The following is a 16735-nucleotide window of genomic DNA, read 5'->3' as shown; positions in this document are numbered from 1 at the left end:
ATCAGCTCATAATTTCCATTTATGAACAAATATTTCGATTTGGTTTATACCGGTAACGTGTCAGCTATCAGCTTCAACTTTCATTTTCTTGCTAAGTTATCAAATTCCAAAGTTCAATTCAAGAAATACACAGTAGATTTAAATAATATATTAGATTTGTAAATATGTCTTGCTCTGGAATAGGTTAGTTTAATTCCACCGCGCACCGGTGGCTCAGTTGGTTGAGCATCGGAAGTATAGAATCAACGGATCCCATTGTGTACGGGCTTCAAGATCAAGTCTCGTGGCCACAAACCAGATGATATCTAGACTGCGAGCAGTCTCTCTTTTGTTCTAAAACGGTTGAAACGAACGCCTACGTTGAATTTTCACAATGGCTGAAGCTGCGGGTCGCAAATACTGCGGGCGTTGGTTAGAGCTCTAACCAGCGCCCGCAGTATTTGCTCACAGTCTATTAGATATCTTCCTACCGTACATGCTCCCGCGACCCAGCTATCCAACGCAAATGAGATATCACGTCAGTCAGAGGATACCAGGAAGGTCTTAAATCCACTCGAAATTGATTGACATTAAAGACGGCGCCTACTATTGTTATTGCGCACACGTTCTGCGCATCTGGAGATACTCGGATTTCCTATGGGCAGTGCTAATTAATACAGGGATATTTTAGCGCGTTTTAAAACTATCCGGAAATAGTAAATCTTGGTATCCACAGAGAAAATTGGGGGTAACCATGCATTTTTGAGAGATAATTAAGCTTCAACTTGAGAAAGAACGCCATACATTTCTTCGTATTTTAAAGCTTTTTACAAATATTATTCATCAATTATCTTTGAAAAATGCGTGGTTAGACAGACAGACAGACAGACTGTGTGTTTATTACTAAAAACATTGCACTTAAAAAAAAAACTGAATAGTGCCTCTTTACAAGTAAGAAATATAAGAAATGATTTAAAACTACTACTATTATAAAATTACAAAGCGACTTCTCTCAGAAATTACTTAAATGCTTCCCTCGCACTCTTAACTATGAATGAATTTGCCAATCTCTTTGTCTTTACAAGAGGCGTGGCAAACCTCCTCTGTCTTCTCAGCTCATATGAGATAGAAACTGAGGGAGGCAGGAGGCTGGTAATCTTACTCCGTGGATCATTAACAATAGACTTAAAAAGGTGTTCTGTTAACTTTTCCTGGTGGGCCCTGATGGACTCAAGCCCTGCTAACTGAAGGGCGTCCGAGTAGTGCACCCTGGGAAAAATGCATGATAGGGCCCTCCTTTGCACTCTTTCGAGCTCGACTTGTGGATACTTTGGTAAACTGTAATGGAAAACAGGGCAAGCGTAATCTAGTGAAGACCTGATACATGCGCAAAAATATGTTACAAGATCTGAAGTAGGAACGTGCGCACGCTTAAGTTGAATAAGAAAGTACAGTTTCTTAGACGCTTTTTTAACAAGTTCTTCTATATGGTCGTTCCACGTTAGTGTATCATTGATTTTCAAGCCGAGTAGCTTTGTGCTCTGTATGGTTTTGATAGGAGTTCCGTCTATGCAAACCCTAGGGAGTTGCGGGGAGTCACGACTGAAGGATATAACTAACTCTTTAGTCTTCTCGCCATTAAGCTGGAACAAATTTTCCTTGGACCAATCGTAGATTGCATCTACTGCTTCTTGTGACTTGCTCTGTTGGCCTTTAGGTATGTTCTCTGATACCGTAGTATCATCAACATATTTCCACATGTTGAGGATGCTTGGAACAGTCAAGTCATTAATCATCAAGAGAAAATGCCAGGGACGCAACTTTGTCCCCTGTGGCACTCCAGACGGCACTGTGCCCCACTCTGAAACGCAGTCCTTCCCAAGTTTGACTCTTTGAGATCTTCCTGACAGGAAGTCAATCGCCCAGTTGATTACACTATTAGGAATGTTGACCCGCTTCAATTTTCTTTTTGGATTTCAATAAAACTCGTTAAGATCTACATTTTCTGCATAATCATAAACCGGGGCAAAAATACCTTTGAATTAGTAGACACCGTTCTTAATTAGTAACATGGTTTGCTCCAGTTGGGGAAGATGTTTGTCACGCTCTCTTCGGCCTTCATTCCTTCACAAGGTGCGACACAGTCAGTGTCTTTGCCGGAAAAGGCAAGTTAGCTGCCCTGAAGATTATGAAGGCCGACCGTAACGCATAACAATCATTCAGTGATCTGGGCCAGTCGTGGAACCTGTCTTAAGACCTTAACCGGCGTATCGAGAGGGTAAACTCCTCTTTCTACTCCTCTGGGACGAATGCAAGCGACGCGATGGTCTTAGAAATAATATTTTCTGTACAATGAACGGAGAGATTGAATCACATAAGTTGCAACTTTGCAAAGACGGCCTTCGTAAGCACACCAATGGAGCCGACAACCAAGCATGCATTTGGAGGCGCAGTCTGCAGTGCAACCTTTCAATCCCCGGAAGGCGAATCAAGTTTGACTAGGACTGGATGGATGCAAGGCCTAATCCCGACGCTGTACTGGAACTACTTGCATGCAGTTGTGTTAGGTTTTGTAGACTGTGTTTACATGGCAAATGGCCTAACATGTACAGAAAGTCATTGATAGCGGAGATAATGAAGATAATATAAAGTCAATGATTACTGAAAATTCCCATTATGACCAATGATATCCATTTGGATTTAACCGCTCTAGTTTTCAGCTATTAAAAGCTTGCTTATGCGATGGAATAGTAAGAAACACAAAGTTAGCTAACACTTGTGCATCTGATTACCTCTGAAGTGAGAGTGAGAAAACACTCCCATAAAGCAACTAAATTGATACTTAGGAGCAAAAGACTGTGCTTAAGGATGTGGGAAATTAACATATTATGGACTGATTCAAAGGAGAGTATTTATAAAAGGTGAGACCCCATTTAACTATGAAGGTCCGTTGTATTTTCGATTTATTAAGAGCAACTGAGTCAACTTCGTAACTCGGAATCCATGCCGGGAGTACAATCAAGCTAAATAGCAAAATTTGGTCTATCAGGCGCGAGTGTAAGGCGACTTTCTGTACTTTGGAGGAAACGTTAGGGACTGGGTGCTGGTACCAATGGGCCAAATTTGGAGGCCGGGCTCACGCACTATATATTAACCCTTGAACCATTCCTTTAAGGGCCGATTTACACAATACGTTTCTCTCGCATGCGACAAGCTCACGACAGGCCTACGACATGACTTACGATTGTCGCAGCGTTTTAAAACATGTTTTAAAATGCTACGACATTTTTTCTGACGTACACAACAATCGTAAATCTTGTCGTGGGCCTGTCGTAAGCCGTTGTCGCATGCGACAAAGTCGTACCGTGTAAATCGGCCCTAAGATTGAAAAGCGTGCGGTAATTATTACAAAGTTTATAACAAAGTGTGCGTGCCGGACCAACTAGCAATTCACCGACATCTCATGTTCAGCAAGTGCCGGCCCTTTTTTCTATTTCTTTAGTTGATTCTTTCAACGTTAACTACAAAATTAGCATTTTTGACTCGACGTCAACGGTACCAAGGCGTTTTGACCAAATGGGGTATAGGGTGTACCCCTATCCCCACATACTAAAAATCCTCACAAGTTGAATGGCATGTCACAATGATCTTTGACACTGTCTTTAAAACGTCCTTCTACAGCGATTAACAGACTCGAAGTTGTCCAAATGGAAACCATCACGGCGTTAATAAAAGCCACCGCCAAATGTCTTTTCCACCTGTTTCGCCAAACTGCCATTACTGGCAGATTTTTGTAGCGAGTCTCGATAAAAATTGAAACGCTTGTAAAAATCCATTCAATTCCGAGTGGAACCGAAGTAGTTACAGCAAATGACGGCAGCAGTTTCAGAGGAGAGTTGTCGTAGGTGTAAAAATATTGATACAAATGCAAAAATGTATTCACTGTGATGACGGCACTTGATTCATACAGCATGCTCATGATGGAGATGTCGGTGGCGAGTCTCTCGCGGCGAGGGGTGCGAAATCCTCCCCATGAAATTCGTCTGTCTTCAAAGGCCTGGTGACAAATATGGTCAATCACAGCCATCATAGTGCGATCTATGACTTCTGCTATCCCATGAATCGCTCCGGTCAGAGCAATGGACTCCAGACTCTGCAGATCGGCTTGTAGAAGTCTCAGCATTATTGCTGACGCACAATACATAGGCGACAATAGAACAAATGAAGTTCCCGGATGACTAATTTGGCACCAAAACCGCTGAATGCAGATACGGCAGACTCCTTTTAGGATAAAGACTATGAGAGGTGAAAACACAGCAATTAAAAGCTTGCCCGATGCATCTTGCTTCTTGTAGGCAGGGTATATAGAATAAGCAACTACAATTGCGATAATTTGTCCTAGAGCATATGGAGCAATAAAAAGAAGCACAAACTTGACTTGCTTAATCAGAGATCCTGTGCAAAAATGCCTCTTAATTATGTAAATCTGACTGCAGGTACAAATACAAAATATGACTTCAGCAGGAATGCGCTGCAAGGCTGTGAGCTTTGAATGAGAAACACCACAAACTTGCATGGCAATGCGATAAACAGAATCCAAAAGGAAAAACAGTCCGCTGAGAAGGACGAGTCTTCGTTTGACGCCTGACAGCTGAAAGGGGCAAAAGTAAAAGATAATGCTGAGGAAAAACCAAAAGTAAAGGAAGCCAACAGAGATAATCTCTGAGAGTGTGATCACCCATTGCAACTCAATGGGTATCTTTTCTCTAGAATGCATTTCACAGTTGAGTTGTGTTTGAAAGCTGAAGTAATAAACAGTAAATGATGCCACACCAACCACAGATGCACTTACAACGGATATTAAAAAGCCAAAATACAGTGAATTCATTATTGAAGTGGTGATCGATGGCCTAAGCCGTTTCCATGCCATGTCGTTTGTTTCACATAGTCCTTCTCTTTCTTCACGGCTATCTTCTGTCGAAGAAGCGTTGGTAAATTTGGCGTGGACAAACTGGCGGGTTGTTAAATAATCCAGAGAAGTAGCGTCGCTATTGCTGTACTCTTGGTAAATGACTTCATCATGTGAGGGTTGAGAATACCATTCTTTGCCGGTGTCTTCCAAGGCATTGTAGCCAATCAAGTCTGAAACATTCGCGTTTTCGACGAAGTCATAGTTCTCAGCGACACTTCGAGTAAAGTTGAAGATGACGTGGCCTAAGAATTCAGTTATGGTATGGGGAAACATCTCGGCGTGCTCTTAATTAACAGCTACAAGGCTTTGAGATCTTCTAGAGGAGCCCCGCCTCGGTTCCGTCATTCGATATGCTTTTCTTTTAGAAGAAATGACTTGGGTTACTGCTATTCAACTTCCGCGTTGGTCTCGTGAAAGAACGAAGAGCCTATCTTTTATAGTTTTTCGAATAAAATTGTTTAAGTTTTATGCGGTGTGAAAGTAAATCGTTGCGTTATTTTAGGTAGCAGTCCGAGACCCAAATCCTTCAATTTGATTGGCTTGCGATTCAGCCGACCAGGTGCTATTTTTAGGACAGCTCCTCCGTTTACCTGACGTCATGAACATCTTTGTTTCGTTTTTTTTCTGTTTTCAGAGCAGTTATTTATATTGTCAATAACACTTTTACTGCTATAACTCCTATAAGGATACCGAGAGTTATATTAACTGGAAATGAGTACTCGAGAGTACTCACAATCGATTCAGCGGGCACAGTTTTTCCCAATACGGACCGACGAAGTGCAGGGAATAACATGGATTTAGCATATTAGCCCATTTCCGACTTGCTGCATGCCTCAGTTTCAAAGCGAGTCCTGGTGCACAACCATTCAAATGGAAATGAGTTGCGTATTCTTATGCAAATCAAACTCATTTCCATTTCAATAGTTGAGCACCAAGACTCATTTCGAAACCGAGACAAAAAGCAACTTTGAAAAATCCTCTGAACTGATTGGTTGCACTTGAAGATAATCACCTAAGCGCTTGTTTTCAAAATGGCCCCAAGCCGTTTAGTCGAGATGACAGACAGAGAAATTAATTGTTTTAAAGAAAAGGCATATTTTTCAAATAATCACCTATGTAATTATACTTGACTTCGACTTCGTCTCGATTTTTAGACTTCGAGACTTCGTCTCGGTTTTTTCTTCGTTTCGGAAAAGAAAAAAAAAAGAAACTTTATTCAGTAGTGTCTCGTAACCTGCTATTGTTTGAAATTGTAAGCAGCTTCTATTGTTTTTAAGTCTAAGTCATTGTTTCAAATGTTTAGCCTTTTGTTTTTGGCTTGGCTTTGTCCCGGCTTTTTAATATTCACCGATATTTACTTCGCCTTCGGCAAATAATTGTTAAGTATTCTCAGCCGTTTTGGCATATGAAAATGAAAATGCACCCAGTGCCTATTATCTACTGACAGTTCTAGCTTGCTTCAACCTGCGTTTCAGTTTTCAACTATTTTACAAATACCACATAAAAACTAAATGCTCATAAGTATTTCCATTTATTGACAAATGTTTCGATGTGTAATGTTTCAGCTACCAACTTCAAAATTCATTTTTTTGCTAACACATCCTTTCCTATCTAATTCAAGAAATTGCTTCCCATTTTATTTCAGAATATTAATTTTCGTTTTCGATTTTTTTCTGTTTTCAGTTCAGTTATTTTGTTTATAACACTTTCACTTGTATAAGGGTTGCGAGAGGTAATTGAAAAATGATATAGGCCATTCCGGAATTACGATTTCTGTAATATTCATGAAGATAGGCAAACAAAATGATTTTCGCCTCAACTAGAGTAGGTCCATGACGGGATTTTCCAGTTGCCCCAAATCTGATAAAATTTTATGTGTTTATATGATTTTGGGGGACGCAGCCTCAAAATTAGAGACAAAAGTTTGGTTTTATCGACCGAGTTGATAATGTAAATTAAGGTTGCCGTATACCTTCAGGGGTATCTCGCGTCTGAGCGATGTATCGCGTCCGGTTTAAACTCTAGGTACCTAAACCACTATATCAAATTAAAGCTTATAGAGCTGGCTATCACATCATATCAAGAATTTTGAAATTAAATGAATTGTCGAATTTTTCACGACCTCTAAAAGCGAAGGTCCGATTCAAAGCTACAAGTCAGAGCAAATTTTGCATTTCGCTATTTTATTTCGTTCCTCCGTTTCCCGACCCAAAGGGCTAAAAAATGTGTCTGCGTTTTGCCATACTCAGTTACAGTGAAAAGTTACAGAACGTTTTCAAAATAGTATTAAAAAATGTGAAGTGTTCGTACAAAAATCGCTCTCAGAGAAAAAATATTTTGAAATAAAAAATTCGCAGAGATGTGTTTGCTGTTTGTATGTTAATCTAGCCACTGTCAAAATTTAGGGGTAATCGGACAAATTTCCTTTCAGTCTTAGCTCTGTAAAGTGTCCACCTCAAGTGAAAAGATTGATTCGGGAAAACAGCGCTAAGACTGTCAATCAAACGGGTAATTTTTACCAACGGCCAAAACGTAAAACCGCCATTTCTCCGCCAATATTTAATCTTTTTTAATAATTTCTTTTTTTGCATTAGATGTCCCATTTCGATCATTATTTTAACCGAAAAATCCAAATTTGAAGAAAATTGCCGATCTGAAGTTTTCGAGCGTTACCCCTTCGTCAGAGTGAATCGGGGAATTTTGGGTTGTGTATAGTTTATATAGTGGAGTGAGAGCTACGCTATTGGTGGTAACATGGCAACTGACGTGAAAAATATGAATACATTGAATGTATTCCTACTTTTCACGTTGCCATGTTAGCAACAATAGCGTAGCTCATACTCCACTATAAAAACTACACACAACCCGAAGGGCTAAAGCTCGAAACGTCAGCTTTTAGAATCTCTGTACCTGTACGGTGGTTAATTTATCTTATCAACTCCGTAGATAAAATTTGAAACTCGCCTAAGTTTCCTGCGCAATTCCGGAATGCCCTATAATTGAGAGTACATGATACCGTGGTCACAGTTTTCCCCAATACGGACCGACTAAGTCCAGGGAATAACGTCGATGAACATTATGAATACATTAGTTAAATGAAAAGCGTTCGTTAATACCGTGGGGAATAGGGGTGCCGATGTGGAAGATGAATTTTTTCTCCAGATTCTTGTGGCTTTCCGTCGTACCTTGATGTAGGGAAAGACCGCAGATAGCCATGTGTTGTTTGGCGTGGTTAGGGAGATTAAAGTGACGAGCGACTGGCTTAGATGCATCCTTGCCATTCTTCTCAACATCGCGAAAGTGTTCGCGTAATCGGTCGCCTACCTATCTCGCCAATCATATAATTTATTGCATAACGTCAGGGGTACGCAACGAATCTGTTCCTCACATTATCTGTTCCCCAGAGGAATCTTGCTGGCTGGCAAAAATACAGGTGTTTCGATGAGCTGGCTGGGAAATGTTGTTGTTATTGATGGAGGTTTTGCCTGGGAATTACTGACTTTTCTAGCATTTCAACCCGAGCTGGCTGTAGAACTTCTGAAGACTGAGGACGACTAAAAAAAAAAAAAGAACCTCTTTCCTCTCCCAGAGAGTAGTCACAAACATACAACGGCTGGTCAGAGTGATTGCGCTTGCGGAAAAAAACTGTTTTGTCCCGGTTTTGTCGCTTTTGTTCGGTCGTTTCGGATCGAGGGATTGGAAAGCGCGCGGAATTCCTGGCTGGGAAATAAATTTGATCAGCTGGCTGGGAAACCAACCAATTTTATCTAGCTGGCTGGGAAATTTCTTGCGTGTCTTGCTGGGAAAAAGGAACAGATAATATTTTCCCAGCAACAATGAAAAACACCTGAAAATGCCTTAATAACATTTATTTTCATTAACTGGGGTATAATAAACCATTTTACAACAAATTGGTCGTTGGGTGCCCCTGTAACGTACAGGTTATGCAATAAGTGACATTTGCGGAGGTACATGTGAAACGATCGGTGATCTTCCCGATATTTTGCTAGTATTAAGAGTGAAAGGTAAGTTCTGAATCGTGAGCGCGCGCATTTGAAAGTGCCGGGTAGACTTTCAAAAGTCCTGCGTCTCATGTAGATGGCGCGCGGGGCGAAGGACAACCTCTCGTGACTTCGTCGCTCGGTCATCCGCTTCGCGTCCGAATAATCACACTTCGCTCGCCAAAACCCTGGGATTCTCGTGGAGTCGACTTGTGGCAAGTCCAAGTGCCAGGTTGCTCGTTAGTTTTGAGTGCCCTTCTAACTAAAACGTTGCCACGTTTTTGTCGCGTTTGTATCAAATGAGTGGAGGTTGCGAAAAGATTCTACCAGTCTCGGGATCATTAAGGAGCAATTTAAAGTTATTAAGAATGATACTTTTGACTGAGGATGGAAAGTGAGGGTGAATGGAATTCTGTCATTCTTATCTTTTTGTGAACTTTGTAGTGCTGACTGTCGATCAAATTGTTTGGTGCGATGATGGCCCGCTTTGACCACAGAGACAGGATAGCCACGTTTTTCGAAGAACTGGCACATCTCCTCTATTTGCTGGAAAAATCGGAGTCATCACTACATAGACGTCAAAGTCTAAGAAATTGAGAATAAGGAATGGAGTTCTTGACATGTTATGGATGTAACGATGAATACAACAAATAACTGTGCGAAACCGTAGGTTTGTAGTGCACAGTGGTACATAAACCGTTGCCACTGATAGAAACTTTGCTATCTAGGAAAGCCAATCGGAAGTTTGCGAAATTTTCCAGGTATATTTAAGAGCCGGATGAAAGGAATTAACGGAGTTTATAAATTGATCGAGTTCTTCTCTGTTGGATTTTTGTCGAGAAAAAAAGCATGGTGGCGTTGAGTTCTGTGCCTGACCCGTCATGATCACCTTGCGTTTATTAGCACCACGAGCAATGGGTCGGCTACTTTGTTTCGGACCAATCAGAGGTGTTGTGGTCATTAGGACAAACCTGATTGGTTTATTACGCGGCGGGACTTGTATTCTGAATTTAGATAATACCCGGTAAACCGATGGGACATGGCCAAATAAGAGAAATCGACTCTTTAAGGATATGAACATCTGACTAGGTATAATGTAGGGTACGGTCGTACCTCTTGCTGAACACTATATTTCATTGGCTGTATAGTGTCGTACTTCCTATTGTTTTCTGCGCTAAATCCATTGTTATCTTTTGTTCGTTCTATTGTTCTTTTGGCCAATCCTGAAGCCCGTTCAATGAGGTACGATACGACCCAAAATATAAGTGCTGACAAATAAAGACAAAGAAGCATTCTAATTACAAAATAAACTTTTTAAGAGTTAAGTTTTCAGTGTATCTCTGATATAGTACGCGCGCTGTGATTGGTCAAGTTAGTGGGCTGTAGTCCATCTATGGAAGTAAGATTGGCTATTTACAGTGCGACTCGCCTTACCGTGGCCACCTAACAAAGTTTTTTTACAAATTGTCCGCCAATCAGGATGTGTGAATTTTTGATTGACAGTCACGCCTCCTTGCAAAGTTCGCACAGTTGTAAGTTAAACACCGTAGCATGGGTTGTTGAGTTTTCGTATTTACAAGTAAATGTCAAATGTGAAAGTTTGTTGGGTGGCCACGGTAAGGCGCGTTACACTGTAAAAGCTAGGTTCTTTTGCTTGCGTTAAAGGTCTTACCCTTTTTATTTTCTGGAGCCGTACCCGGTGTCATTTTCGTCTCTTCGTTTTGTCCGCTTGCTATACGACCCTTGAACTCGGTTAGTAAGGTGTACATATCGTACCAGAGGTGGTTATTGGTCATCACGGTGGTAGAAAAAGAATGAAACGTATAATCGTTTGTCTCACTATGTAGTCACTAGAGGGACTAGCAGAAAGCAGTCGAAACATCGCGACTCTCCAACGCAAGCGACTACATCATCGTACAAACGATTACACCGTTACGTTTGATTATTTAACACGCACATATTTCAAACACGACAGCAAATTGTAAGAAAACTAACGGCCTAAGGCCTGGAAAATTTGGAACGAGCAAAAAGGCTTTGTATATGTAGTGGCCTTGAGGACCTATCTCAGAATTTATGACATTTGCGCTTTTTCGTATCACGTGACATCATCTCAGCGACCACTAGAACTTAGCAATCGATTCTGAATCTGTCAAAAGGAAAAGGTTTTTGTTAACACGACACAAAGTTATACCCTGACGTGTTTAGAGCAGTATCAACTCAAACATCGATGATATGAAGGAAGCAAGGGAATTATTACTCTACCTCAATGTTTGTTTTGTTGATAAGACGGATTTTTACCCTGCTTACATTAAACGGGCTTTGTTGCGCACAATTTAGCCAAATTCAGGGACTGGCAACTGGTAACTGGCAACAAAATCAAGCGAAACGTAAAAATAACAACTTAAAACATAATTGAAGGAAGTTTTGAATAAAACACCAAATACAAAAGGAATTAGACACATGGATGGCCAAAACTGAAGAAGATTGAAATGGATTGCAATTGGGGCTTTTGAAAACTGCTGAGAGGGTCTTAATGGGGGGAGCTGGGGGTAGCTTTAACTGCTAACGGTTGTCTTTTTTCCGTCACGGATAAACAAAGAAACTCACAATTCTTTTATAATACTCATATTTCACATGGATACTAGCGGCACAAAACTGCTAAAACCATGCAACGAGCAAATCTTATCGATTCCAGACAGTTTGAACAATTTTCTGATCAGCCTTGTTCCCAGGATCTCTCTTCTCTCCTTCCTTAGAGCGAGAGAGTGTGGGAGAGAGAAAAGCAAGAAGAGCGACCCTGGGAACGGAAAGCAAGGGAGTTAAAACGGTATCGGGTGCTCTGAAGTTTCTCAAGACTCTAAATATTTAGCTCTTATTAACCGAGCAGGAGGTCTGTATGGAAGAATCTTGAGCGAGGTCGTAAGTACAGACCGAACGCAGTGAGGTCTGTACACACGACCGAGGTCAAGATTCTCCCATACAGACTGACTAAGCTCGGTTAATAAGAGCTAAATATTTAGAGTCTTTTGCTTGCGAACGGCGATGAGTGGCGATGAGCTGAACTTAGTTCTGTCAAAGTTTGCTCGTTATCCTCTCTTTTGTCATCATGCTGTTTGGCACTTCCATAAATAAATATTGGTAGAAGAAAATACTCAATAGTTAGTTTGCATCTTTTCACCGCAAAACATTACCGGTCTAGATGCCGGTCTAGATGGGAAAATCTAGACCGCGGTCAATATCGATTTCAGCCAATCAAATTCGTGAACTTGATAGTTCCCAGACCTTGTGAGATAGAACCATATAACATTTCAAAATACTACCAATCCCACTTTTCGTAATTAAAAAATCACGCTAAATGCTCTTAATTTTTATCACGGCTATCGGTTATCTTTTGGTCATTTTCAAGTTTAACGGTCAACATTTTTCAACGTTTCACTGCTCACGGTTAACCCCATTGAGCCCCTCTGTTACAGTTTTTCAACGTTTAACTCTGTTGTTTGTAACTTACATTTTGTGTGCTTGACCAAAGCTTTGAAACTTTGCTTGGCTTGATGCTTTGACTTGTGTTGTTTAAAAGTATTTTCTTGGTTTATGTTAAGTTGCATAGCTATTAGCAGGTGGGGAGGGGGGGTGGGGGGGGGGGGGGGGCGTGTAATTAGTAACACTTCACAAAATCAACTCCACTGCCGTGATAGCTCCATTAACGTTCTATTTCTTTTTGATCGAGAAGAACTCAGTGGAGACAGCGAATAAGTGAGACATGGAACACAAGTGTTCTGGAGTGAAAAGAGGTTCCAACAACAGTCACGGACAATAGAGAACCTTCCAGAGACAGGACTCAAAATAGTTGAGGAATGACGTTGTTGTCCAAGAATAGCCGTTTTTGTGAAATCGGGTCACTCTCTCCACACCTTAATCATGGGACTTTTCGTCATATAGTAAATAAAATTAGACATCACTGACACAACTTGTCAACTATTGACAACGTAGAGTAGTCAAATGAAATACAAAAAGTAAAGCTAAGAGGCAGTCTTCGGTTTATCTGGAAACCAACAAGGGAGAGACATTATCTTTTTCTGCGCTCTGTTTTTCATTTTACAAACAGGGGCCGCGAATTACCTTTGAAAGTTGTGGGGAAGGGGGGGGGGGGGAAAGGGGGCTAGGTTTTGGTATGGATCATGGAAGTATGAGGAAGTATAGGTGTAGGAGAAAACAACACCGTGGGAAAAAAGTGGGGGGAGGCTATACTATAGCGCCCTTAGCTCCTCCCTCACCGCGGCCCCCTGACTCTTTCATTTTCTTGCTGTAATTTAGAGAAACAAAAAGTGGGTTTTCAGGCCGACCTAAGTAGCAAAGAGACTCGTTATGATTACTGTTCCTCTTGTGATTCGTAGCTACACTTTCCTGTCTGTACACACCGAATTTGTCCTTTCTGCAAAACAATGAAAGGGCGGAGTATTTTTAACTCTTTTAACACTTAGAGAAGAAGTATTCACTCTGGACAATTCTCTTTCAAGTGCAATTGCACAAACTGAAGAAGTTTTCTATATAGTGCACACCACTATATAAGCACCAGAGGAATAAATCATGGTCCTTTCTCATCACGCCTTTAGGCACATAAGGCCATCACGCTCTCCGATCAACACCCTCTATTCTGGGCGACCGCCTTGGCCATGTTTGCGCTCTTCCACTTCCACCCTGCCTGATTTCTCTTCATGTGCGCACACCTTCTTTAACTGGTCTTCGGCTTATCTCCCCTTCCCCCCCCCCCCCCCCCTCCCATCCCGCACTTCGACTCTACTGGTGTCCGCCCCAATTTTTCCCGAGAACATTCCCTAAGCAATTTCACCTTCTCCTTCGTACTTTGCAGCTTAAGTCATTCATCTCTGCCATCTCAACCCTCCTTTTTGTCACCCTTTGTTGAAAATAATATGTGTACCTCTATTTTTCCCTACGTTTCTAAGTACAATGATGTTTTTGTTGCGTTGTACAATGCTTATTGACGTCATAATTCATCATCATCGCCGATGTCGTGGTCATGACCAATGACGTCATGTTTCATGAAGAAACTTAAATGTACCCCTCCCAAATTTGATTTCTGATAGAAATTTTTTCAACTCAAAAGTAAGAAGTGTGAAAGATATTACAATTCTTACCGCAGTGCACTGACAATCGGTACAATAATTTTGTTTCCACGAGTCGCCTTCATAACGGAGGCTGCCTTGAACAACACCACACGATTTCCTGCTTCTTTCTCCTTTTTTCGCCGACTTTTCTTTCATCTTATCTACCTGAAGAGAATTCAACCCACGACAGAATGAAAAACTTAGGAATTATACTTCGGTTCAAACACTATACTCTGTTTTACATATTCCTTTTCCTTTTATGCCGGATACTGTCATTTTGAGTTCGTCTCGCTTTCGCTTTGATATCTCATTAGGGAGTTTAGGCACTCCAAAATATGATTTAGCGCTGTCGCGAGTATTCCATCTCGTTCACCTTGTACAATAGAGTGTTTTCACTTGACGTCAAGGTAGCCCTGTTGAGGAACGGCGGTCATGTTGATGTCCCCAACTTATCCCCCGGGAATTGAGCTCTATTATCATGCAAACGTTTTCTTTTGTTTCAGTGTAAAAAAAAAATGTTACTGATCACGTAAGTGAAAACACTCTATACGGACGAACTATCCTGTAACTGGATGGGTACGAACGGTTTAGAAGATGAACGTGTCACCGTTGTATTACTCGCGTGGTCGTTAAAACCTTAAATTGGTTATTTCATGTTGTTGTTTTGCTAAGTGCGGCAAAGAAATGTAGGAAAGGAAAGGAAAAGGAACTTTATTTAAGTGTCTAGTAGATTTATCGCTGGAGCACTAATTGGGGACACCGTAAAGTGAAATTAACAAATAACACAACAAGTCAAATATTGAAATGCATGCCGCATGTGCCGCACGATTCTTTTTCCTCTTTCAACCAATGATATTCTTGCTTTGTAGCGTTGACGTTGCCGTAGCCGTCGTCGTTGTATAAACTTCCTATTAGGGTCGCGTACGTGAGGCATGCGCGTGGACGTGCTAAATGCAAGTTTCCTTTCAAAGGTAATCTTTACACTTTTGCCTGGGGTACTCACTTTGCCAACATTACAGTTTGTGCGCATTGGATAATGTAGATAACGTGGCAATTATGTCTCCCATATGGTACATAATGATCTTGCGCATTTGATAAAGCCGTGATAAAAGGACAGGATGGCAGACGGGTTTCTTGTCTAACTCTTAATAATTGCTTGAGGTTTCTTTTAAAACGTGTTTTCATTGCCAAGAAGATCATTATTATAACACAAGACGGAAATTGAACGCAATTACGTGCCTCTGAATGAGTTGATAAACGGTGATAAACGAAGGAATTTTTGGCAGACGTGTAGAAAAGGTAATTTTTAGTTGTTTATTTTGTTCTTTCCATTTTTGTCGTTTTTATTTCATTCTTCGGCTTCCATCCCAAGGAATTGAATTGTTTGTCTGTTGTTGGGATTGTAACGAAAGGGCCCTTAAATTCCTATTTTAGTGGACCAAACCTTGTATGTAATGGGAGCTAACGCGGGGGAATCTTTTCAAATGCAAATACTTTTTAATACATTCCCTCGCATTAGCCTCCATTGCAAGCTAGTTCCAGTCCAACACTGAGAATACGAATATGGTCTATTGAGGGACCAAAGACGGATTTTTCACGCGTTGCTAAGGAAGTGAAATGTTACTTCCGGTAACTGACGTCATCATATGGTGAGCTGGCCAGAAAACTCACTCACAAGCACAGATCACTGCACAAACTGTTGTTTGCATGAAACGTTTTTCCTAACCCTTCCTTGTGCTCGCTTTCAGATCAACTGCGCATGCGTAAACGAACTGACTTCCAGTTTGAGAACAAGCTAAATTTCCTGCGGCCTTTAAATTGAATGAATTTTTTTTATATGGCTCGTTTCACCCCCAAATACAGAAGATAGCTAAGCACTGATTTTTTCAAATCATCATTTTTGATGCTATGGGTATTTCAGTATCGTTTATCGCTTTAAAAAGAACATTTGGCTTGAACCACTGATTAATACCCAAATTGTGTAGCACGTAGTCAGGGGCAAATTTAGAGTTTTCTTTTATTGGTCACGTGACCATAGGCGTGGCATGATGACGTCATATTTAGGTTCATTGGTTTACAAAAGCTGGAAACTGAGCAAAATAATGCCAAATTCTCTCAAATTACTTTACCATTACATCGTTAACGACGCACCCCAAAAAACACGTCAGTAGACCCTTAAGGTGATTCATAATGGGAAAACACTCGCGATAGAGAAGGTTGTCACCTCACGTGTTGCCCTTTTAACCACGCGCGCTTTTAACCCACCACTTTTGCTGAATACGCAAAGCCCGTCCAAACTCGAATGTCATTGCCATTCTAATTGTTAAATTTCTAAGAGATTAATTACACTTGCCTGTTTTTCAAGGTCACTGAAAGCTTGCCCCAGACTGTTTATTTTCGCAGCCATGTCTGCAATTGTGCGTTCAAGGGATTCGACTCTTTTTTCTAAACTAGACTCATTCTTTGATGGAACGTTAACTGTCACTTCACTTTTTCCTTCCAAAGGTGATATAACAGTCTCATTTTTTTCTTGCAAGCCAATATTTTTTGATGCTTCGCGGCTGGACTCTACCGCTTCGGATTTATGTGGCTCATTGACTTTGCGTCGAAGGTGAGGGTTCTCAAGGTGGTTGCTAAAGGTAGGAGTTCTATCATCC

At 41.0% G+C, this 16735-nt stretch overlaps 2 protein-coding genes across 3 annotated transcripts in view; both read right to left on the bottom strand.

Moving 5' to 3' along the window:
- Nucleotides 1-3598: 3598 nt before the first annotated feature.
- Nucleotides 3599-5224, bottom strand: LOC137976663 (uncharacterized). The gene has a single exon (XM_068824027.1). The coding sequence runs from the start codon at nucleotides 5222-5224 to the stop codon at nucleotides 3599-3601; it is 1626 nt and encodes a 541-aa protein (XP_068680128.1).
- A 7415-nt stretch (nucleotides 5225-12639) lies between these two features.
- The window catches only part of LOC137975035 (peroxidasin-like), a 25651-nt gene continuing 21555 nt past the window's right edge, over nucleotides 12640-16735 (bottom strand). The window contains exons 15-17 of one of the 2 annotated variants that reach the window (XM_068822068.1): nucleotides 16432-16735; nucleotides 14109-14243; nucleotides 12640-13384 (exon numbers count right to left, since the gene is read on the bottom strand). The exon at nucleotides 16432-16735 is cut by the window's right edge and continues 13 nt beyond it. In XM_068822068.1, the coding sequence (XP_068678169.1) occupies nucleotides 13322-13384; nucleotides 14109-14243; nucleotides 16432-16735 (502 nt within the window). In that variant the 3' untranslated portion in view covers nucleotides 12640-13321. Of the gene's footprint in view, nucleotides 13385-14108; nucleotides 14244-16427 lie in introns of both variants that reach the window. The other variant, XM_068822067.1, reaches the window with a different exon arrangement.

Source organism: Montipora foliosa, chromosome 11, assembly GCF_036669935.1.
Source record: "Montipora foliosa isolate CH-2021 chromosome 11, ASM3666993v2, whole genome shotgun sequence".
Classification (NCBI taxonomy): Eukaryota; Metazoa; Cnidaria; class Anthozoa; order Scleractinia; family Acroporidae; genus Montipora; species Montipora foliosa.
Note: the sequence above shows the minus strand (reverse complement) of the source record. Positions and strands in the feature narration are given on the sequence as shown.